The 24,816-nt window shown below is 41.6% G+C and overlaps 1 protein-coding gene across 2 annotated transcripts in view; it reads right to left on the bottom strand.

Annotated features, from left to right (window-relative positions):
* Window positions 1-24,816, bottom strand: part of CMTM8 (CKLF like MARVEL transmembrane domain containing 8) — a 69,405-nt gene that overhangs the window by 13,965 nt on the left and 30,624 nt on the right. Inside the window, exons 3-4 of one of the 2 annotated variants that reach the window (XM_064506131.1) lie at window positions 22,692-22,814; window positions 20,820-20,936 (exon numbers count right to left, since the gene is read on the bottom strand). In XM_064506131.1, the coding sequence (XP_064362201.1) occupies window positions 20,820-20,936; window positions 22,692-22,814 (240 nt within the window). The remainder of the gene's footprint in view (window positions 1-20,819; window positions 20,937-22,691; window positions 22,815-24,816) is intronic. The other variant, XM_064506133.1, reaches the window with a different exon arrangement.

The following is a 24,816-nucleotide window of genomic DNA, read 5'->3' on the forward strand; positions in this document are numbered from 1 at the left end:
TCCATACTTCCCCTGTTTTATAACTCTCATCCTCCCTGATCCAAATTTCCCTCTGTACATGCAATCACACCATAATTTCCTCTTTTAATATATACTATTTATCTTCCCCACTTTCTTGCATCAGGATCTGCACTGCAATTAGCTAAAAAAAATATTTCCAACAGTGAGGTACAGTCTGGTCCATTTAACCCAACACTGTCAATACCAAAAGCAATTCCCACCCTTCCTACTCAGCTGCTTTGTGTGGTACCAGCAGAAAGTGCTATATGGTGAATGGAATCGGGGGACTGATGTGGCCACAAAATGAGTGTGTGAGAGTGTGTGCGTGTATGTGTGTGCGCACGCACGCGCGTGGTGTGTGTGTGTGCGCGCGTGGTGTGTGTGCACGTGCATGTCTACCTGCGTGCGAATTATTTGATCAGCTGTATCAGTTCTCTAATCCAGTTCATGGTGCAGCAACACCAACTCTTGTGCCAGTGAAGGAAGAAAGGTGACAGATAGAGAGGAACAAGCAGCTGGGAGAAGAAGAAACAAGGATCCTCTTTTTTGGTGACATTGCCAGGCAAAATGCACATGAAACTAAGAGTCTTAGAAGCCCACTAGCCAAAAGCATCATATAAAAAGCAGGTGCGCAAGCAAACATCACATTATCCTAGACCACCATCTAGAAGAAAAAGCTGAAGGGGCAGGATTCAGCTGTATAAATACTGTAGGCAGGAGCACTGATTTACCAATCTCCAACTTGCAGTTGGCAGTATCTGGAAAATCTGAAAGTGCTTTTCCTTTCCCATCCATCTCTGGCAATTTAACATTCTAGAGACCAGAAATAGCCTTTTTTCCCAGATGCTGTAAACAGCATTGAGAAGAGGGCTTCTTTTGCAACTGCTGGAGCACTAGTGAACCTTTGCACTACTTTAATCCTCCCTCCATTTTCTTGTTATTGAAAATAGGAGGACTTGGGGAACCAGTTATCTTTTGGTATATTTTTTTCTAAACAATCTTGCTTGAGTTTTCTACCAGAAAATAAGTGCACCAATTAACTTTTGAAAGAAAGGAGATTACCTGACAATATGAGTCAAAGTGAATCTGAAAATGATGATCCTGAGTGCTACCTGAGAAACTGATAAAAAGTGGCTGATTTCCACTCTCTTAAAACTTATCTAAGTTCCAGAGCAAGCAACAGCACAAAAGCTGCCTGTCTACAGCCTTGGAGCAAGGAATGGCACTGACTTGCATCCAAATTTTATCATAGCTTTTATAAAGAACAATATAAGGGCTAGATGCTTTTTTTATTTAAAGGAAAAAAGTCAAAGTTTCCAGCTTGTGACAGCCAAGAGAGCAAGTGGAATTTTCCAACCCTAAGCGTGCCAATTGGGATAACCACGCACTGTTTAGGTGTCTCACACAGAGGAGAAATGTCACTGACTTCAACTGTACATTTCCAAATGTTACACCTCAACACAGCGAAGCAACACATGCATATTACTAATTACATATTTCTGGACGGAAACAAACAATTTGTTTGAACAGCTTCCCAAACCAGGAAGACGGGCAAAGCTCAGGCCAAGGTTACAAGTGTAGTTCATGCAACATTGGTTCAGTTCATTTAAACAACAAAGCTGACTGCTGCTGTAATCGATATTTCCTTCTTTCAGAGTGGTGTTGGAAACGTGAGCTGTAACAGCTGAGCCTCCACTAAAAAGAGAAAAAAAAAGATAAAGAACCCAGTCAATTTAAAGGTTCACTAATGACAGATGAAATCAGCTGCCTTCAAGTGCATAGCTCTGTGAAGCAGTCAGTCTTTGGTTGCACAATCATCTCTCAGCCCCCGTGTCTGGGCAGATTTCCTTCTCGTCTGGCTGCTTTGCTAAAATAAGGAGGCTGTCCAGCCTCAGATAAGTGATTTCTCTTGTGCACCACCATCCACAGGCTATTTACTGAAGAGAAAAATGGTGGGAGGGTGAGAAGGCAGCAAACCAATCTTATTCAGATCCTCTAAGATTCAGATAGCAGGTCAATCCTAACTACAGGCAGGTGGTATTCTTTATCTATTAATAAGAAGGGGTTTTTTTGATCTGCATAGACACAGGTCTCAGTGCTAAAAAGGATGTAAGGTAGTCACAGAGCCGGTGTATAAATGACATTCTTAAAGAGCCCTTGCTACGGGATGTTAGCCATGATCACTAAAAAGGCAATCCTTTGTAACGACCAGCTACACTTAAGTCCCCCCTCTTCCCCGCTGCCTCTGCCTCAGTCCCCAGAGCTGCCTGCACCACAACTGCATCACACTGAAAAACACTGTGCAAGACCGTAAGTTATTTACTGAAAGATGAGAACTTTATAGTTCTATTGCAGAGAACATGCTGTATCCTGATCAGGCAGTGCATTAATTAAAAAAACCAAATCAATACAAGTTTGTTACCAACACCAATCTCCTCACTTGACTTCTTTTCTCTCCAATAGAATATTAACAGATTTATATTATATTTTGTTTTATAAACCAACCTAAATTTAAAACATTTTGACTGTAAAATCACTAAGTTTTTCCAATCTATATAAAAAGATACACCCACAAAACTCAAAATATTGCAGCAATATGTAAGAAATAATTCAGTAACATTGAGCCATATACAAGTCATAAACAGTTCCCAAAACACACACAACTCCTTGCAAAACAGTATTAATGGCACAGCTAACTTTTAGCATATCTGCAAAGGATATGAATAGAATTCTAGATGTAGCAAATGCTCTAGTAGGGTTTTAACTTTTGGGAAGAGCTTTCCTTTAATTCTCAAAGAGGCCTTTTCAGATACCTGCAATGCCTAACGAGACTATTCTGAACAAAGCCAGAAGACCCCTATACTTTCTGAATACGTCGCTTGTCCATGTATTTATAAGTTACTTACTGCACAGGCACTGGCCCCTGTGTAACAGCTAGCCTGCCATCCCCTGGTCCCTCCCATCTTCCCAATCAAATCATGATCCCCAAATTCATAGACGAACCTGCAGTTTCAGGTAAGAGCAGGAACATATCTTCTATGATTGGTTTTCTCTGCAGAAGCACAGACACAATCACTAGCCCAGCACAAGATCTCTGCCCTTCCCTCAGGTAAGGTAGTGGCTGTGCTGCTAATTGGAAATCTGTGCCCCACACCACCAAGCCCATTGCCTATTTAGAGAAGACTACCTGATTGCTACAAAGAGCATGAAGCCGTGTTGCTCCTTTTGCATTTCATTCCACTGTGGGAGACTGCCTTTCATGGTAAGGAGGATCCCTATATGACAACTCTGAAAACTATATAGGAAGTAAAAAAATTGTAAAAGACTTGAATCTCCAGAGCTGACTAAGACTAAGATGAGGATCTGGTGACAGCAAATAAAAATGGAGGAATGCATGTAACCAAATCTCTGCAGACTCAGAAATTGCACAGCAAACTGTGATTGTTATTTCTCTCCTCTGCAAGGCAAGCACTTCCAACATCTCAGTCCCCATGGAGGGCCATGTTAACTGCTCCCTTGTCTGGTAAACCTGAGACAGACAAATACAGATGGAATGACAAGAAGAGACAGCTCACAAGTGTGGGAGGTTTGTGTGAACGGAGAAAGACTGCCTCAGTGCCAAAGATGTTTCTGAGACAGGAGAAGGTACAGGACTGGAAGAAAAGAGCAGCAGGCCAACAAAAAAGGGTGTTGAGAGAAGCTAAAAGGTTTGAGCTCTCTTAAGGACTGGCGGAAAAGTGTCTCTTCATCCAGAAGGCAAACCAACAATAACCTAGAGGAATATACATGCCATGGAGATAAAAAGACACACAAGGGATATAAATATTCCTGGAGAACTTCATCCTTTGCAGCTGTTGATGCAGAGCAGCAACAAAATTCACCAACCCTGGGTCTGGAGAAGGAGTCTGCACAGGGGGCAGGAGATAGCCTATCTCGCCTGCCATACATCCTCCTTGTCTGCTGGGAAGAAGAGCTCCTTGCAGGAGCAAAGCACCTCTGAACCCCTACTCTGAAGCATTCTCAGCATACATTGCTTGGGATATTTTATTGGCTTTTTAAAGGGCAAGCAATATAAGTCCCATATTTTAAGTTATATACAATATAGAAAGAGCTTGATCCTCACCTGTTAGCCATAGTGCTCTTCTACACAAAATTTAAGGCTGTCCAAAATAAGATTTACCAACCATGCATGGCAATACCACCTACAAAGAAGGAGCCCAGGTTGGCTGGCCAACCAAGTCCTCAGACTGGCTACGTGCTTGCAGCCCAAGGTATATAATGTTTATAATTAACAAACACCCACAAGCCCTGCACAACAAACTCTGTGGAGTTTCTCCCTTCACCTGGATATCCAATACACATCTAACAGCAGATGGCTACTTAAAACTCAAATAGGAACATATAATACAAAAACAGTATCTCATGGCAGCAAGCATGCTAGTAGTCTATCAAACTAGAGGCACAAAAAAGGCATCTTATCTTCCTCAAAGTTGTTACTGAGACAAAGAATACCTTGCAAACAGCTCACGAAAGTCTCAGTGCCTATGCCTCCAAACCCTCAGCAAGCAATCTGCTCATCACTTGCCCTTACAGATGCTGCTCACAACACAACCTATTCTCACTGTCTGAGGCATTCATCGCTTGACTGATCCAAATCTTCAGTTAACACCTGCCATCTACTCTTCCCTGCCCCAGAGAACACCATGCTGTCATCTGGCAATCGCATAGACAGCAGTTGAAAAGTTCCTACCTGTCATCTCCAGCAAAGGCTTTGTTAGCCACGGCAACAGAGCCTTAAGCAAGGTTTTCTCAGATAAAAGGAAGACTGTTTACATCATGGAAGTCTAAGTTGTTAGCTGTGCTGGCATGGCATGCTTTTCATCAGGGAAAACAGGTGACAGTTCCCAACAATGCAATCCCAAACATCATGGCAATTTCCAGATCAACCAGCATTGTCACTAGCGAACCTGGGCTGATGGGTTACACTGTGCCTTAGTGCACAAAAGAATCACCTTTTCTATGTGCAAACACTGATATTTGGCAAGGAGCCAGAGCAGAAATTAGGGGCAATAAATGAGGCGGAAAATGAAAACAGATGAGATTCCCCAGCGGTACTGGTTGAACTGACAGCTTTCAGTGACCGCCTGGAGACTGGCAGGCCTTACGAACACGCTGAGACAGCACTCCCAAGTCTACTAGGAGCTTCCCTCTGGCAGTCTACAGGCTCTATTAGCCAGCAGGTGACAAACAGCAACTGGGAATTCTGGATTTCCCACATAAATGAGAGAGCTTTTAAAGCGGCCTTCCCAGTTCTGGAGTAAGCTTGATTACAGACTTCCAGGAAAATTTGCTAAATTTTTCTGTAGTTCTGCAACTGCTGCTGGTCATTTCAGGTTAACAGCATACTTCTCCCCCAGCAGTCAATGCATGTTTCTGGAGCCCAGAAACGACACGACGCAGAATGAGAATGTTATAAGAAAAGTCCCTCTTGAAGCAGCTTCTCAGTCTTGTCATTGTCGCATTTCCATTTTCCTGAAGTCAAGCTGTCAGCAGGAGACAGGAAGCCATAAATGTAGCAGCCACTGCTAGTGTTGCAAGAACAGCAGCCAAATTTGCTTTGGCTTTGAAAGCTGCAGTCACCTGCCTTTGACAAGTCAGACATATCTGTACTCACCATTACATTCGTCAAATTACCACCATCACAGTGCAGGGAGTTGTTTCAGCTTTAACAATCCCTTAAGAATCTGAAGTTACACAAAAAAGAGGAAGATTACAGGACAGTGCAATGGAAAACATGGCAATTTTAGAGTTTGATCTCTGTGTACAGAAGGTAGCAGCTTCTGGCTACTGTGCACTTTACATCTCACCACAAAATAGGAGGACAATGCCACAGAGCACATGCCGTGACAACAGCACGGAGGAGGCACCCAGCCACAACACTGAGTGAAGACCTCACAGGAACTCCCCAGGGACGAGGCAGAGGAAACACTTACTCATAGTAAGCAAACACTGTCTGGCTTTTGGGGACGATAGTACTTCACACAGGTAATGTGAAGCAGTTACATAACCAAGGCTCATTCTCAGGTACACTGCCCTCACCGAGATATGTCCGTAGCTTTACTGGGTCATGATGAGACATGAGAGCTTGTTCCAAGATCTGCAGCCATGGAACACTGCAAAGGATCTGCTTCACAAGATCTGTTTTATTGTTTACAGCATCCAAGCTGCTGAAAGACCACACTTTCAAAGGACTCATCCCCTGGTTTCAATTTCTCTGTGGCAGGGGAGGATTTTCAAAGGAAAACTATCTTCAAGGAAAGTGAAGAGAGGGAATGGACAGCACCTGCACTTCTCAAAGGAAAGCCACAGGGCAGTAAGAATCCCTGCTTCTTGCCATATTCTATCATCCACAGACACCATGTACACACAATCAAGATTTTTAAATGGCATTTGCAAATCTAACTTCCTGTAAAACTAATGTGCCAGGAAACCATTGATAATGCATCACTCTGCTCTTTCAAGCATACTAAACATATGTCTCAGGTGATGTGGTAAATTTCTAGGCTTCATTTCCTTTTTTTGGTTTTGGAAAATATACTTGCTAGCCGTCGTTCAGTCACCTCTCTACATAAATGCAGTAAGGTTGCTAATGAGCGTATTGCAACAAACCCTAAAGGATGGGTCAAATGAGCAATGCAAGGTAGCTCCGACTTCACTCTCATAGGAAGCCTGTTCTGGGCTACAAATAAAACATTCACAGACACATTTATGAGATTTATGAGTATCTTACAAAGAGTGCTACTGCCCTTTTACAAAATGTATTGGAGTTGATTCTTAGCCCTCTAGAGTAGTTTAAATATCAGAATAATTATTAGTTTCTTCTTTGCTAAAAGAGACAGAAATTAAACAGAAAGAATAAAATTTTCCCCTGCCCAAGAAAGAAAAGGGACTAAATTCTTAGCTTGTGGTTTGAAGCACACAGAGCCAAATCAGGCTTATGTGGCCCCTGCCCTTTTACCGCAGCCACTTGCTCTTGCTGACAACAGCCTGTATGGCTGCACTGTACCCTAAAAACATCTCAGGGAAAGAAGAAAAAAAAAAAAAAAAAAAGAGGTGAGGCAAAGCTACATCAGTTCCCTGTTTGGTTTACTGTGTAACCTTACAAACAGCTGCATCACCACAGCTGAGAGGAAGCACATAGGTGGGACAGAAAAGGAAAATACCTTAAATTGGTGCTGCCTCTGAAGTTTTAAGTCATCAAACTGTGGCCTTGCCAACCTACCATCAAGCACTCCTCGGTTAAGACAGGGAGCACACTGTTTGCTCCCAGCTCACATGCAAATCCCTGGACAGAAATTGCAAAGTGACCAGGCAGAGCAGAGGCATGGAAAAAACAGAGCTGGCCAAGTCAGTGGGTTTCAATGATCAAAGTGGAAATAACAACAGGACTTCCCAGACCTACTGGTTTTAATTACCAGGAGTGATCATTCCTCACTGAAGCACTCCTGCTTAATTCGGAGCCATCTTAGACTTTAGTGAAACATTTTTCTCTCTCTGACCAGCATGCCAAGGAAGGTCCCCTCATTGCAGCAGCTTCTAGCAGAACAAGGGAAGCAATTAGCAGCTACAACATATAGCTTTCACCTTGGCCTGAAAGAATAACTTTGCTGCTAAAAAGCAAAGCCTCATTTCTTATTGCTTAGACAACAGTTTGTCACACAGTTGCAGACCGAAGATACTCGTCAATTTTTGGATTGGTTTCCCTAAATTATTATCTTCTTTGCAAATGTGAAATTTCTACCTCCTGCATGCCTCAAAATAAGACTTTTTGTATAATACATCATGACTTTGCTGATGGCTACAACAGGCATCATTTTTCATGTTTTCTGTTATCAGTGAGATGAAAAGTCAAGCGCAACACAGAACTGTTTGTATCTAAGCTTTGTAGGTTATAACCTGGCAACTTTCAGGCAAGCTTGTTACTTCTGGTCATTATTTTCCCTTGGAAGAACTACAGACAGAGTGATAGTAAGGGAAAATACTGTCTATATAGGCCCAAGAGATAAGCTTAGAGTTGCAACATCTCTGTATACCCTCAGAATTTCTTTCTTCTGACTGAACAGCATTATTTGCTGTGTGACAAAACCATACAGTCACCGACACACTGCTGCAAAGAATTAGATGATTTATTTGAATCTCCTCCATGGATGGAAAGGCATTTCAGGCTTAAAGTCAAGATAAAAGATTGAGTAGCTCTCAAGTTGTTCCAGACAGCAATGTTTATTTTTGTGAATCGCCTTTTCCTTTATCAATGGTTTGGATCAGGATTTTTTTCTTCCAGTAACAGGTTGTGTTTTCTTTTCATATTTTAATATCTTCTGAATGTAGGTCCCCAGTAAACATGGTTAATCTCATCCAACAGATTCAGAAGTTGATCTTGGCTCCAGCAACTTAACTACCAACATTTTCTAGCTTTCAGTGTTTGACATCTTAATATTCTTTTGAACAGCATTATTTGAATGTACATTAGTATAGGAATAACCCAGAAAAGTTTCGGCTCATGTCTAAGTTACTCACATTACAACTAAAGACTGCCTTATTTGCCATTCAGACATCAAGAATGTAATTGCTTTTGTCAAGACACAACTTGAAAATGAAATATATACTCAGCAGGAAAGCTTTATCTTTAGCTATTGCCTTAGCATCTCTATCAAGTTAAAAATGATGTTGTTAAGTCAACTTCCATTGGTTTTATTCTTTTTTACCCTGCTATCATTTGTAAAATTTTTCACCAATCTTGAGACAGTAATTGCGATTTTCTTCTCTTCTACCTAGTAAACATTGCTCTCTTTCCTGATTCAGACTGAGCTGAAAGTATCAGCACTGTTTTTAACACTTTATAAGCTGAAGCTGTGCTTACTGTGCCAGGACTATCATTTGTTCAGCAACAATAGCAGTATTGTGGGAACAATAGCTTTCGGTCCACACTGTGGCCCAAGTTAGTGTGGGCCAGCCTGAAGCAGGGGAAAGAAAAGCAAAAAAGGCCATGGGCCACCTTTGTGCCTCTCAGAGTCCAGAAGCAAGGAACAGAGTCATCCTCAGTTTGGGAAGTCTGAAAGCCCCGCACGTACTGTGCCACAAATGCTCTCCCTGTGCACACAAGCTCTGAACATGTTTTTTCTCTCTTCAGTCTGTGTTGGTCACACTCTGGTACATCTTTGCATTGGAGACTTTGGTAAGGCGATACAAAGATGGTTGTTTCCACGGGCCAAAAACAACTGAAGAAACCTCTGCCTAAGATGGTGTTGTACCTATATAGGCTCCACTGACAAGGAGACAGGACCGAAAGCGAGACCTACTCCAACACAATGTGGCATCCTCCAGACATTGGTTGCAAGAACGCAAAAGGCACACAAGGGCTCCATATTAAATTCAGCTGAATCAGACTTGTTTAAATCTATAAACACCACCATCTCAGTCATCTTGGCGACAACATGGACACACATTCATATTGCTGTCCCTAAGGCCACAAGAGATCTTGAAAGGCTACCAAGAACCCATCTACTGAGAACATGCCAAGCTAAGTAACACAAGTACCTAGAAAGTCTTACAATAAAACAAGTCAGCAGCAGCACGGACACAGAGCAGACATGCTTTGAACAAATCAGCACAGTTAGTGTGCGATACTGAAGACTGCCACACATGGCAATTTTGCCAAGCTGGCTCAATTTCAGGTTATCCAGCTTCTCTAGTGTATGTGCATTATACACACATACGCACACATCCACAGACTTACCTAATGCACTGCTGCTATAGGACCATGGGACCACAATTGGATCCTGTATATAACACCATGAATATAAAAGATCTCTGCAAAACTGCAAATACCAAAATGAAAAAAAGGAAAAAAAGCCAGCTATATTCATCATCACCAAGTTATATCAGTGGGTTTAATGTCGAAGACACTTGATAACTTCCTGTTAAAACCATAGTGCCAACTCAGAAACTGGACTTTGAAAATGGAGGCCCTGCTAACATTTGTAAGACTCAGTATTTTACTTGTCTGCTGTCTTCTAAAGACACATGCATGAAAAACATCTTCCAAACTGTCTTATTGCTATGTAAAATACACAAGCGACAGAAATGTTTTCCCCTCCCTTTTATTTCCAGAATATTTATTAAACATCTCCAAGAATTAGAAAGCCAGGAACTCAATGCATAAAATGCACGGCCTTTTCAAAGGTGTAATTCTTCTGCAACGTTAAAGAAATCCTATAGCAGCAAAGTAAAGGAATTTCCGTAGCCTTATAGGCAAGAAACACATTTTGTACTTCCTTATTTCAGTCTATGTTAGGCACTACTGCCAACCACAAGCTTTTGAAACACTCAGAAGAATTTGAAGAGAAAGCACTTTTGTTACAAGTAGACACTAGCATCAATTCAGTTATCATCAGATATTTCCAGACAACCTCTTCATCTTACCAGAGACTGCTGAACTTTAGTCCTTGTGTTAAGATCTTTCTAACAGAAGAACAGCTGTGACATTTTCTTCTATTTCCTTGGTATAATTTCCATAGCATATTGATATTATCTATTAGAATTATTTCATACACACATATATACAATCAATTTATAGAAATTAAACTTTCTAGCTTGCAAGCACTGCAAACAGCCTGTAACGTTACTAGAAATGATGAGATAATGACTCTTTGTTGTTCTTTCTCAAAGAATTTGCTTCCTGGTAAAAGGGATTGAAGACAAACAAGAAATTAGGAATAGTAATATTCCCTTTTCAAAACCATGACCTTTCAGAAGCCTAGAGAGCAATGAAATGGGATATATGTCTGTCCCCAAAGACCTTACCTTTGTCCTGTGTCAACATAACGGTTTCCCTTCCTAATTAGACTGCGGGCCTACCAGTCACATTAACACTAATACAGGAACATTTCCAGATTTACAATAAAACATTCTTTATAAGCACAGATCCTGCCAACATTTCCTACAAGAAGAATTACTTGCTAATACAAATGGACCCATGGATTGAGTGGAAATGCTCTCTGAAAGAAATAAAGGAGAATTACGAAGGTATTTACCTCACCATATTTGACTGGGTGCAGTTCATCTAGAACTATGCTATCCTGGTTATTTCTACACACTGCTGCATAATTTCCTAAGAAAATTCCAAGTTTATTTCAGAAGACGACAGTATCAGTATCCTGACGTCACATCAGAAGAGAGTTATCTGCCCAAAGCTCCAGGGATAGCTGAATGCATTCATACCAATGTTACTTACAGGCAAACTAGAAAGAAGAAAAACTTAGGAAGGTGAAGCTGAAACAGTGCTGATAGCAACTTAGTAAGTTCTTTTAACTTATGTTAAAGTCATTGCAAACAACTACTAGCTTTAATTCTGATTAACCTGACATTGAAAAGCATTGATAAAGTTATGACATGAAAAGTATGTGCACACACACGTGTGCAACAAAACTAAAACATCAGCACAAATAAGCATGCCTGTGCCAGGTTTAAGAGCCACATGTAATAGCGATAGTGAAAACATGGCAGGATGGACTTCAGAAAGGAGCAGATATTTCTAGCCCATAAAAGGAATTGTTCTTTCCACGGTAGTGAAAAGGAAATGACAAACATACTTTTAGCTACTCAGCAAAGCACAATCTAAAGTCTACGGTTTTAGAACTATAGGTTCATTTGCAATGTAGACACATGCTCAAGAGAATGTCATGATTCTTGTTATTTTGTCCTTTGGAAAGCTACTCCAGATACAAATGATGGTTTGGGAACAGCCCAACCAAAGAGCATGCACCAGACAACGGTTGTCACTGCCACAGAACGGCACTCATAGTGAGAGACAGCTCGGGGATCGCACCAGCACAGTACAAATGCTCAGCTGGTGCAGGTAGCCATGCCCAGTCACTTTCAGTTACATCTCTTGCTACAGAGTCTCATTTCTAAAGGCAGCTGATGCATGAAGCTACATGGTATTAACGGACTGGAAGAAAGTAGGTGGCTTTTAAATAGGAACTTTAGGATTTGATATTACTTCAGTGTAACTTGGAACAAAATGATTCCTAGTTTTTAATTGCAATTTAGGACTTCTGTGCATCTTAATAATTTACACAGGTTCAAAAAATGACTAGACAAATACATGCAGGAAGGAAAGATACTGAGGGCCAGCAAACATGAAGGCAACTTTTCCAGCTCAGAAAGTCACTGAGCTACAAGTTTTTGCAGGATGAGAATATATTGTGAGGAGGTATCTCTGTGTGTTGTCTTCCATACTCTTTCCTAGGCATCTGTCATTATTTGCTGCCATTACTGGAATGAAGCTGATATATCACTCCACGGGCTAAGAATAGCCATGCACCACAGAAACTAGAAAAAGGTATCCATCTGTTAATCCCTTCTGCATCTGGATTGAGCGAAGTTTCCTGTGCTGAGCCAAATTAAGGCACCAGCCCCAATCCTGGTGGCGCTCCACTGTCGATTTTTTTCCCCCCAGTTTGTGCTTTGCAGCCCTACTTCTCCCAGACCCTGCCCCGGGGTGCTGGGGTGATGCCTGGAGGTCCCCGTCGCAGAAGACATGTAGCCAGCCGGACTAGCGGTCCAGCCACCACAGCCAGGCTTGGCTATCCCACGGTCTGTGCTAGCAGCTGGCCACATTTTCTCCTGAAAACTCATTCGGGCTGAAGAATGAGGTATTCCACCATCACTACTATGTGGAATACCTAATGCCTTCATGTTGTCATGTTTTAATTATTATTAATGGTAAAAGGTCGTTAATAGCACAATTACCTGTAATGATCATTACTATGCTAGTACCATTCAGCGCTTCACATAAATAGCATTATTCTAGGCTCATCTACATCCATCTGAACAGAAATCTGCACAGCTGCTTGGCGAAAAAGCAAAGGCTGTTTTTGACAGACGGTGTATTTAGTTTTGCAACAGAAATGGGGACTTTTTCTCCTGCCAGAGAGCTGCAGGAGCTGAAGAGTGAAAACAGCCGCCAAAAACACTACTGAACCGCGACCCCTGCGACCCCCCGGCAACGCCTTAACGACTCGTTTGCCGGAGGGGAGGGGGGAACAGCCCGCCAGAGTTACTGAAACGCCCCGCGCGGGCCAACGGTCCCAACGGTTCCGAGGCCGCGGCGGGAGCCACCGCTCCCCACGCTGGCTCCGCGGGCGCCGGGAGGGCTCCGCCGCCCCCGCAGCCCCGCTCGCCGCCCCGCTCGCCGCTTACCATCTGGGCCACCTTCAGCATGCCGGCGCAGGAGCGGAAATAGGCGCCGTCCATGAGCTCCGCGTCCGCGCCCTGCGAGGCGGCGGCGGGCGGCGGCCCCCCGCTGCTGGCCCCGGTGCGGATCACGCGCGCCCCGTGCGACATGGCGCCCCGCTGCCTCCCGCGCTGCCCTGCCCTGCCCTGCCCTGCCCTGCCCGGCGCGGGACGGCACGGCACGGCACGGCACGGCACGGCACGGCCCCGCGGAGGCGAGGGGCGGGCGGCGCCCCGGGGCTGCGGCCGGGCAGGGCGGAGCGCGGCGCCCGCCCGCCCTCGCTGGCTGGCGCGGCCGCGGGGCAGGGGCCGGGAGAGGCGCGGGGGCGAAGCGCGGCCGCGTGGCCCCCCCGGGCCGGGGCAGAGCCCGCCCCGGCCTTGCCCGCCCCTTGCGCCGCCGGGGGCCCCTCCGGCGAAACCTGGCCCCCGCGGCCCGGAGTTCGTCCCCATCTTTGCCAACTGGCAGCAACGGCGGGGACGCCTGTCCTCTCCCCTCTGCAGCGTGGCTACGTGAAAGCAGAGGTCGAGGCAAACGTTTTCGAGCAGGGCGCGGGATGCTGCGTTATACGTTTTAGGGTCCCCGGAGGTGAGGGCCGCGAGGGAGCGGCCACCACGCACAGCGGTAGTTTTACTCGAGCGATGCAAGGCTCTTGAGCTTGCTTCGTAGGCGATGCTTTGACAGGGGAGATGCTCTCGTGCTTCATAAGTGCAGCTGCAAAAAGCATCTTCCTCCACAAAACTTAATTCTTGCCGAAAAAACAGCAACCCACGCCTCCCGATTCATGATCCCATGAATGATAAATGCTTGTGTTAAACGGGCAACAACAGGCAGAAGTGTAATGCGTGTCCAAATGCCTCAGCCACAGCTCGAATTAAATCATGCAGAGACACTAACAAAACTCAGCAAAGGAAGCTATATATTTCCTCAAGTTTAAAAATAACTTCTTGCTTTGCTTTCTGAAAACACTGGCTATCTGGTCCACAGTAACATTTCATCTGGTTTTGAAAAAAACAGCTCACAGACAAGCAAAGTAATAGGTGACCTCTGAGCTGGTCATACATCGCCATTACGTCCATTGGAAGAGCAACTCCATCTTCTTATTTCTTTTGTTCTGCAGTTAGGATATGCATTCTTCTCATATCTAATTTAGGTATCAAAATATCTCCTTGAGCTACTCAGATTGTCTTAGGAGGGAAGAAAGATAACTGAAGTATGTCTCCACCACAGATAAAGGGCTAGCATAAGTAATTTATGGAAAAAGACAGGGTTTGTACCTGTAGGCAACAGCCTGTATTAAACCGAGTAGTAGATACACTTTGGCTTTTATTAGGCCAGCTAGTAGTTGTAACAAAAGATATTACCTCTCCCACCAAATTTTGTAGTTGTAATAAAAGATATTACCTCTCCCACCAAATTTTATCTCATTAGACATCAAAGCTACAACATTGCTAATCTGCACAAGAGAAATGCTAGCTTCTTCTTTTATCTTCTACTTCTCCCTACTGTTCAAGTTCAGAAACATGTATACACATATAAGGGTTTCTTGCAAGCCCTGTGGAGGAAGGTTCTAGTAACTTCTGCACTTCCTATTAAGAAATGTTCTTTTCTTACTGATTCAGCTTGTTTAGTTCTTAATTTCTCATGAAAGTGCATATATGACTGGGGCTCTATGATGTGAATTCAGCCTCAGTGAAACAAACACCTTTACATTAAAACAAGTAGAATAATAGTGGTATTTTGTACTCACAGAAATACAGGCACCTTCCACAAAACACTGGCACAAACTCAACATCTAAAACACTGCTGAATTTGAAGCTCTGATTATAATTATTCCACTGTTTACTTGCATCTTGGTAAGTGCACTAGGTATGATGATAAGAGGTATTGACAACTCTTTATAACAGAAAACTGATCACCATAAATTGACATGAAGTATCCTTACCATCCTAGCATGTCACATGGGTAAATATGGGTGACTTGGATTTTTCAGAGACACTGTTTGTCTGAAGCAAGTAATTTATAACGTCAAATACTTTAATTTTGCAAGCTGATTAAAAATCTTTTTTATTCTTCTAAATATCTATATTAAGGATTTACCTAATGATTTCATCACTTAACAGTTCTTTTAAATAAGGTTTATTTCTGTCTTATAAATACAAAGAAATGCCTAAGCCATAAAATCTTGTTTTAATTGTTATATGATAATGCATGGCTAGCTTATCTTCTTATCAGTGTTAGAATATACAAAAGCACAGGTCATAGTTTGCAAGTCAGCATTTTTACTAAACTAATACAACTAGAAGAAACAGATAACCTTCTGGGTGCATATGCCTTTCTTCAGGCTTGAAACAGAAGCAGCAAACTTCAAAAGTAATTCTCACCTTGCACTAATTGCTCCAATTTTAACTAGCTATTCAGATCACCTGAAAAATAGACAGTTGTTACCTGGGGAATAGGTGAGAAATGTTAGTAAAAGCATGGGTAATAGGATGAGTAAAGGCAGGTAAAGTTATAGTTTATGAAACAAAGCAAGATCAAGGTAGTGAGGGAAGTACCATAAAAACCAATCTCTGCATAGTACATACTTTAAAAATTCAGCAGAATTATATATTCTAGCTCTCAAATTTGCTTTTGGAAGACATTCTGCATTTCTTCCTGTGATCTGTATTTCTTCCCTTGAGGATCAGGGCCAAAAACTCAGAGATGAGGTAGTTTGCCAGAAGCATTCTCTAGATGGTAATAGTGTGTTTCTGCCCTTCATTAATGGGTGTATTCCAACATGTAGTGGCTGTTTGGTTATAAAATGTTGTCTTGTTTATGAGCTTAGACCAGACCATCACAGTTACCACAAAATCATGAAACATTTATGCAAACAGTCACATTCTTTGGGCTTAGGTGTGCACGTCCAAATATCAGACAGAATTTCTATTACTACTCAGGTATTTTTATTGATGGGAAATCACTGGTGAGATTTTAAATCTGGTTATGTTTCCAGTCACATTTTATCAGTTGACGTTTGGATTTTTATGCCTTTGATTTTTTTCCAGCAATGGAAAAGAGCATATGGGATTTAATGACACGTTTTATCTGTGTAGATAAGATGCATAGTTGGTAGCCCTTCTTCATTCCCAGAACTGGATAATTTTAGCAAGCAGCAGTCAGCCTGACCTTTGTTGTGCAAGCCAGATGCAATTTGCAGACAAATATAGGTATTTAAATAATATCTTGGCTTCCCTTTTATTGAAATCCTGTGACTCCAACAGATAGTCCAGAACAAAACAATGTGATCAAGAACAGAATTATCTGGCTGCTGATAAATCTTCCTAGCTGGAGGGCACACACCATTTACTTACACAAAGAAATAAAGAAGTTTTTTGAAGCAGTAAGACTTCTTTATTACTAAATATATTCGTCAAACTCAGTTTTTGAAGACTGGAAGAGAGTCCAAATTCTCTTAATCCAGGCACAAAGGATTTACCAGTAATTTTAAATGAAGAAACTTCAAGTAATATCGCAAGAAAAAATCATGGTCTTACTCTTCAGATAATTCCTGAAAAAGATTTCTTAGGTAATTTGTATTTGTTTTGAAAGTCATAATCCTCTGTCATACTTTTGCTTGATTCAAAGATATTTAAATATGACAGTCAAATTAAAAACTTTGTTAAACTAACAATTTACAGATGATGCCATTAAAGAGGGAAGGAGAGAGGGAATTCTTCATTTCTGCCGCTGTATTTTGACAATTCTATATATAACCTTTATATCATTTAACAGTATTTAAATATCCTAATTTGAACTGGGACAGATTATTGGCCTAATCTGAGGGCAAAAAACCCCCAGACCTCTGATAAACAATAAGTATTACCTTTAGTAGGTGCTTTGTGATATTTTCAGTACGTTAAACACTGAGCATTAAAGGACTGGAGTCTAGACTTATGCCTTGGAGCTTGCTGGATTTGAAAACCCTGTTAAGATAATGTGTTTCAGAGGCAACACTCTTTCAGTGAACCTCAAACCTACGTTAAGAGGTTCCAAAAGCAATCTCATGCAGATGTTTCCTGCAACAATAAAATCATGATTATAAGAGGCTATTAGGATGTGCAAACTGAGAGGATCATCAGAATTCTTAGTAATTTGTATTTCACTCTGAAGAATAAAAGACCCACCCCTGTACTCCCTGCTTACCAAACACGCAAAGTTGGGTCAATTATTTATTTATTTTGAAACTTGGGGGATTTTTTTGCACAATGTCACTTTTATACATAGTAACTAGACAATATCAATCTTAGTGTTGATTTGTAGCATTCAGTATCAAAAACTATACTTGTAACACTTAAAAAGTTGCATTTACAAAATTGGCACATCATCCAAGTAAGGTTTATTAAAGGTTTAGTCATAATATCTATACAATGTCTAGAAAAATAACATGTTAATTTTAAAAGAAATAGTATGAAATTTTATAATACAGTACAAAGACTATGTTAGCTGTCACTAAAGATGATATTGTATTATAAATACTCATTTTAATCTAAGCTTAAAATACATTATGTCAGTTTTAACAGAAATATCCAAGACGAATTCACCCCTCTTCCACACTTTTGTCATGAGTATAATCCTCAAGGTATTTTATACTACAAAACTCATTTTAACAAAATATTTACTGCAAAGTTCGTGATCGCCACGATATAAAGCTAAAATAGGTATTCCCAGCATAGCAGGAGGTAACCACGAAGGCAAAGAACTGTAAAGAGAGGGAAAACAACAATAAAAAATATCAGAAAATATTTTAGAGCATCCTCATTTCTATGAAAAATTAATTATGGGATTTGGGAAGAGGAGAAATAGCAAACTAAAATGGCACTCTCTTACATCCTAGTCTTTGTGTGGCCATCACACTCAACATTGTGTTATTGGGCTTATGTATCCATAGACGTATGGGCCTAGAAGCAGCCAAAATCTGGCATATCTCAACTTGTCTCTCCACGTGACACTGCCTCAGTGTGGATCTTGCAGCAGAGGCACCCACCAGCCCTACACTTGCTGCTTGTAACATCCCTTGCTGGTAAAGACTAGGGGAGAGCCCAGGGGACAGCGACAGCTCAAGCCAATACTCCCACACTGCTACTGTGCTCCAGGGACTGCCAAAAGCCCACCTATACATCAGTGTGGCACACTTTGCATCCAAATGGTTTGTTTACAGGGAAAACTGGGATTCAAAATGCAGGCCTAAACATGCGCTCAAATGGCAGTACCAATTACATTACTGATTCCAGTGGGCCTCTGCTAATGAATAAAGGTTTTCCTCAGCGCAGACAATAGCGACTGCAACCATGTTGAGATATTACTTTTTTGTTAGATACTGGTTACAGAACAAGCCTTCTATAGCAGACTTGGTTTATTTTACATTTAAAGTCTGTAAAAACTATACAGTATCAGTGGTGTTGCTTCTACAGTCCTTGCAGCATAGGCACACAGAGACAAAAGAACAGCTGTGAACTAATTCAGTTGTACTGATAAAGTCCAGTTCAGTGCCAGCAGTAAAGTTCCTGTTAAACACTGAAGGTTGTTCAAAATAGCTTATGATAAGACCATAATGTTTTGTGCTGGTAGCTGAACAAAATAAAGCTGACACTGCAAATAGGGTTGACACCACTTTTCTTGAAGGTGAGCAGGGATGGCACAAGAGGGAAGAAACACAAGTTATAACAAAGGAAAATTCCAGTTAAATACTAGGGGGACATTACAATGAAATGTAATACAAATTACAAATACATTACAGTGAAAGTAACCAAACACTGAAGTAGGGGCCCAGACAGGTTGTGCAATATCCATTCTTGGAAAAACTCAAAACTCAACTGGACAAGGCCCTGAGCAGCGTGACACAAGTCAGCCCTGCTTTGAGTGGGGGGGTGGACCAGACGATCTTTGGAGGTCCATTCCAGCCTAAATTGTTCTATGCTTCTAATAACATCACTTGCTTATATACCATCATTGGTCTGGATAAGCACTTCAGCGCTGACAACAAGGCACTATTAAGCATGTACGCAGGCAGTAAATCTAAGTTCTCCAGTAGAGGACTCTTGGTGAGTCTTAATCTGTAGCATCAAAAACTGTAGATAGTGATGTAAAATGACTACACTAGGAAAATGTAGCATTCCTAATTTCCAAGAATTTTGTTTCTTATGAAATAAAGCTCTATCTAAAATTTTTCCAACAGAGAATGCCCGTTGGGGGAAAAAGTGATTTGCTAAATTCTCACAAACACACATAAAAATCCATAATGGGTTCAGAGAGCAAGAATCTACATTTAATAGAGCTTATGTAGACAGCACATTAGATAAATAATATTAGGAGGTATTAGAAGAGATTCCAAATGTCCCAGGAGATATTGAGCCTTCATGCATTTTGCATAAAATCTGAATCAGCAAGGAAGCTTATCTAGCAGCAAACAAGCTCCTGTCAACAGCACTGGCCGAGTAATAGATCAATAGCTATGAAGTGCCAAGAGGAGAAGACCCAGAATGCCACAGAAGCAACAGGGATGCAGTTATCCAATCCCAAGACAAAGACAGAGCAGGTGTTCAAGTCTTTGTGTTCATCACTATATAAAATAAGCTGCAGACAAAAGACAGGGCTTGTGAACAAGCCAGAGGGGACAACTGCAGATGCACTAACAGCCAAGAAAGTAGCTGTTATTCAGAGTTACTCTATACAAATGAATTTGAACAGTGTTGCTGCAACAAGCAAAGAGTTCTTCTGCAACTCCCCTAACTAGCTAGAGAAGGTCTTCACTGACTCAGTAAGTGATAAGGCTCTTAAAAAAAAAAAAAAAGCGTTTTTTTTTTTTTTTTACCCACATCAACTGACTGGCTTGGATCTCCAAATTTAAGTAGGAAGGCAGTATATGTCAAACTAATTAATGATTTGCATCCACTTTAAAACACTTGGAAGTTGCATCATTGCTACCCACCCAACCCAGAGAAAAGATTATCAGAAGCAGGGGCTGTAACAGAGAGACCACTGCAGAAACAGCAGCAGCACTTCAGAACCTTGCCGAAAGCGCTGTGTGCATGCTTCAGCTCACAAAAAGGTGAATGCACCTTATCAGCTTCAGCATAAAGTCAGCTGAGTTAGTTTAAACGGCTTTTGAAGTTATTTCAGTGCACTTAAGTGATTCAGTGCTCACTCAATTTGTTAACTCTGATGTCCTGGCTATAACCCCTGCCAGAGAGCTAGCCATAAACAGGGGCAGGGGAGGGGAAAGCAGTATCATCTTCAAAATATTACAGCCTCTTCTGCTGCGACTGCCATGTGCTGGCTGAAGGCACTCAGACCTACTAGTCACCTCCAGGAACTATGAACCAAGTTACACCTATCTGTAGATTTTGTGCATGAGCTTCTATACCAGTCTGTAGCTTTTCAAAATCCAGAACACATGGACTTCAATCCTCACCTCTAGTGAATCTTCTTTTGATATACCTTTATTAGATCTAGAACCAATTTAAACAAAAAATGAACTCACTGAAGAAGCTGCCCAGCTGTTGTAATTGTGACTGTCCAGTTCTTTGGTAACTGCAGATGCATCTACAATGGCAGCAATGAAGTACAAAATGAAGGCACTTCCATTAAAACACAGACCCTGTTGCAAAACAAAACAAAATGACCAACTCATATGCAAATACATATGTTACCATTTTCTTTTGTAACATGACAAAATTGTCCTCTGAAATATAATGTACACATACAATGTGATTCCTAATGATCTTTCCTTCTAGTCTTTATCTATAAAATTAAAATTTAACTGCTTAGTTTTAACACTCAAATACATTAAAGCACCTCTTAGACAAACTCTGTTCTCTTCATGACACTGAACCCAGAAGAGTCTAAAAGCCAGTGTACTGTGGTTTTCCAGAACTGAAAATGAGGACAGAGCTTGGTTATCACAATCTAAATGTTTGGCAGTGAGAATATAACATTATATGAAAAAATGAAACAAACTGTGATTTGATTACCTTTCTAATCTATACAATGATACACTGTTAGAGTGAATGACTTGTGCACACATAAAGAATAATGTTAAAAAGCTTGCAAAACTTCATTTTTATTTTTGAAGGAGATAAACAGGGGGTCACTTTTTCAATTAGTTTTCTTCCACCATTTAGTATCTTTCCTTTCTGTCTTTTTTTGAGAGGAGAAAGAAACAAATAAAAGCAAGGAAAATGGTCTGAATAGACTACATGGGTTGTCAAAAGAGCCATGGTAGATGTTGCATTTTCATATATATATGTATATATATTTTTTTTAGCAGCACTTACACCTCAGGATACCTATGTTCATTACTAAGAAAGAAACAAAGACATTGATCTCCCATAACACTACAAAGTATGAACAAGAACATTTTTTCTGGTTTTGCATGCAAGAGAGAACAGGAAAGGAAGGAAGCAGGCAGGTCAGATAGGAGGAAAGACAGACAAAATGGTATGAGTTTCTTTTTTTAAAGTAAGTAATCATAATCCTTTGCAATTAGTTCCTTGCTACTTCAAAGTCCCGACTACAGGAGGTCTAACACTTAAAAAAAAAAAAAAAAAAAAAAAGTCCACCTTGCTACTTGTCCAAGGGATATGAGTTTGGCCATAAAATACCCTTTTAATGCACTAATGCACTGTCTAAGGGGAATACCTGAGACACATTTTGCACACATTTACAATTGCAGGAATTGGTAATTGTTGATTCAAGCCAGGTCCTACTATTGTACATGATCTGCTCCCTTTAGCTTCTGGCCCTGTGTTTGCACTCCAGAGCATCACACAAGTATCATAGTCCTTAACTGTGCTGTCTCAGTTGTCTCCAAATGCAGCCAGACTGATGCAGCTCCAACTTATCAACTTGCATGGTGTGATCCAGGGGATGCTAGGAATATACATCAATTATTCATTACTGAATTCACCAGTCACCAGCTCTGACAGAATCTAAAAAAAAAGAAGAGTTGCAGCCCAAGAAGAGAAGTTCAAAAGGCAGTGACAGCAGCTGTATCCACATCAGCAATTACAGTGTAAATCAACACTTCAAGTGGTTGGTGTGGAAGCTCCTCACATCTATCTCCAAGACACTTGGTTCAGGCAGACTTAACTTCAGATCAGACCGAGTCTGGCCCACTGCGGCACTTTCCCATGACATGTGCAGTTCAACACTTTCTGAAGGAAAGCCACATGCAAAAAGCCTTCTTATTGTTCCTCCTAGTGGCATTTTTGAGTGTCACTGCAATATTTGCTGCCCAATCCTGGTCCAAGTTTGAACATTTCACTGCAAGGGAGAAGTGGCAGACTAAATCTGGCAGCTGCAGCAGCAGTGCCATGAGAACACCTTGAATAAACTGGGGCCTGTCATCCTGTACCTTGTTTTCCCAGGCAAAATGGAGGGGCAAAACATCTTCCTGGGGTTCTGGCCGCTGCAGCTGCTTTGCTTGACAGAGTCTTGGACCTGGGAGATGAATGCAGACTAGTGGGACCACGCTTTCCTTGGGAGACAAGATGACAATCAACAGACACAAAACTTACAGAGGTAGGCAACCTTTTCAGCAGCTGATGTCATCATTTCACTATCCTCTCCCAATCATCTCAGGAGCTCATATCCATGCCCAAGAGAGCAGCTATCACCAAGGGGGCCCCAGAGTTTCCCTCCTCCATGTGTCAGGAGCAAATCAATTTGGGGTGGGCAAGTCTCTGCAGACAAAGTAGGGATGGGAGCCTCTGAGGCCATCCTCCATTTGCTCATATAACATGTGTAGGTGACATGGATGAAGTCATCCAAGCCTGTGGCTTCCCAGCTGGGAGGGAGATCCACCTTCCCATCCAGCACACAGTCCACGGCAGCGACAGCTACATTCGCTGAAAAGGCTCCCACAGTATTGTTTGGAAACCGTGGATATGTGCACATCTTATCTGTGGCCTGGCCTCAATATCTACTTGCCCAGACCTTTCTGTCTTCATCCCAAGAAATACTAACATGCAGCAGGCTGCCACAGGCCAAGCCCTGGAGCTTTGGTTTAGTTTCCTCTGTAAATAATTTAGTTTGCTTATAACAAAACTGCTTAAAGACCCAAACCAATGTGAAACAAATGGAGACAATAGGAGGATTTGCTTTAAGACTGGTAGTGCTTCAAGCCAAACCACTGATGTACACACAGCCACCATCTGCTGCCATTCACAAAACCTCAGGCTGAGGGCAGAAAGGCCTCTAAAGGCATATTGGGTGGAGGCTGCCCTGCCTGTCCCAAGTACTTCTTGTGAAAGGTACACTGGGAAAAGCCAATCAAGCAGCCTATGCAATATCTGACCAAATTCAGAACAGGTTGGAGGGCACACACAGTCTCCTGTGATTCCTAAGTCCTTGCAACTTCAGGACATTTGGAAAAAAGCCACTTTTACCCATGTTTTCACGGAGTGCTGTGGGCAGCCCCTCACCATTCAGATGGAGCCCAAGGTCTGGGATTTGAAGTTCAATTTATATACTTATGATAGTGTTTTCATCTCACCTACAACAGTTGATCTTAATAAAGAGTACTGTTTCTACTTACAAATCTCACCTCTCTTTGTCTTAGCTGGGCAGTACAGTAATAAACTATGAAAACATAAATTTTAAGACAGGATGCCAACAGTTGGCAGACTGCGGAGAAATTCTGTAAAGCAATGATTTCCAAATCCTTAAATTTGATAGCCTAGAGTATTTGTTGTTGTTATTTTTAAGTTTCCCATTCCAAAAAGTGTCATTTACCCTGGAAAGCTACAAATCCCTGCAATATCTTTTCATGTAGAAAGGAAAAAGGAACATAATTTTTGAGAAGTGCTGCTTTGGGAAATAACACTGTTGGGGAAGATGGAGTGCAATGCAAGCTGATTGGGCCTTTACTGCCAATATACTACTCAAACCAAATGGTTCATGCTAAATTACCATCTGCTTCTTAAATTCAAATTTACCAGATTTTAAAAGCTTCCATTGATTGTTTTAGCAAAGAACTTGTACTATGAAGGATAGTCAGTTTTGGAGCACATCCTTTGGGTTAATTTGCAGTAAAGTAACTGCATCTTAAGAAATGTGGTAATGTGCTTAACTTGCAGAAAATGGATTTACGACAGAGAAGTCCGGATAACTTGGGATTTTGGATACTGCATAAAATAAGTACAGGTTGAACTAACTGTCACCTTAGGAGGCAGAGCAGCAACTAGCAGAGACTGAAAGTCAGGATGCTTTGAAGAACAGTGGGGAGATTGGAGTAAACTCACTGACTCAGAAGGTGCGCATCTTGCCCTTGTGAAGGAAGACATTAACATCATCTCCCTGAAAGCAGACCCAACATTCCTCTTGGCCAGCCAAGAGTGGCAGAAGTCCAATTCACAGGCTGTTCCCAACAGCTCTTCTAATACCTTAGGGCAAAATAAGCTGGAATGCAAGCATCTCTCTTTTGTTTTGAATTTATTTCCTCTTCAAATTACCTTTTAGTATATAGAGAAACTGCCTTT

Source organism: Dromaius novaehollandiae, chromosome 2 (genome assembly GCF_036370855.1).
Source record: "Dromaius novaehollandiae isolate bDroNov1 chromosome 2, bDroNov1.hap1, whole genome shotgun sequence".
Taxonomy (NCBI): domain Eukaryota; kingdom Metazoa; phylum Chordata; class Aves; order Casuariiformes; family Dromaiidae; genus Dromaius; species Dromaius novaehollandiae.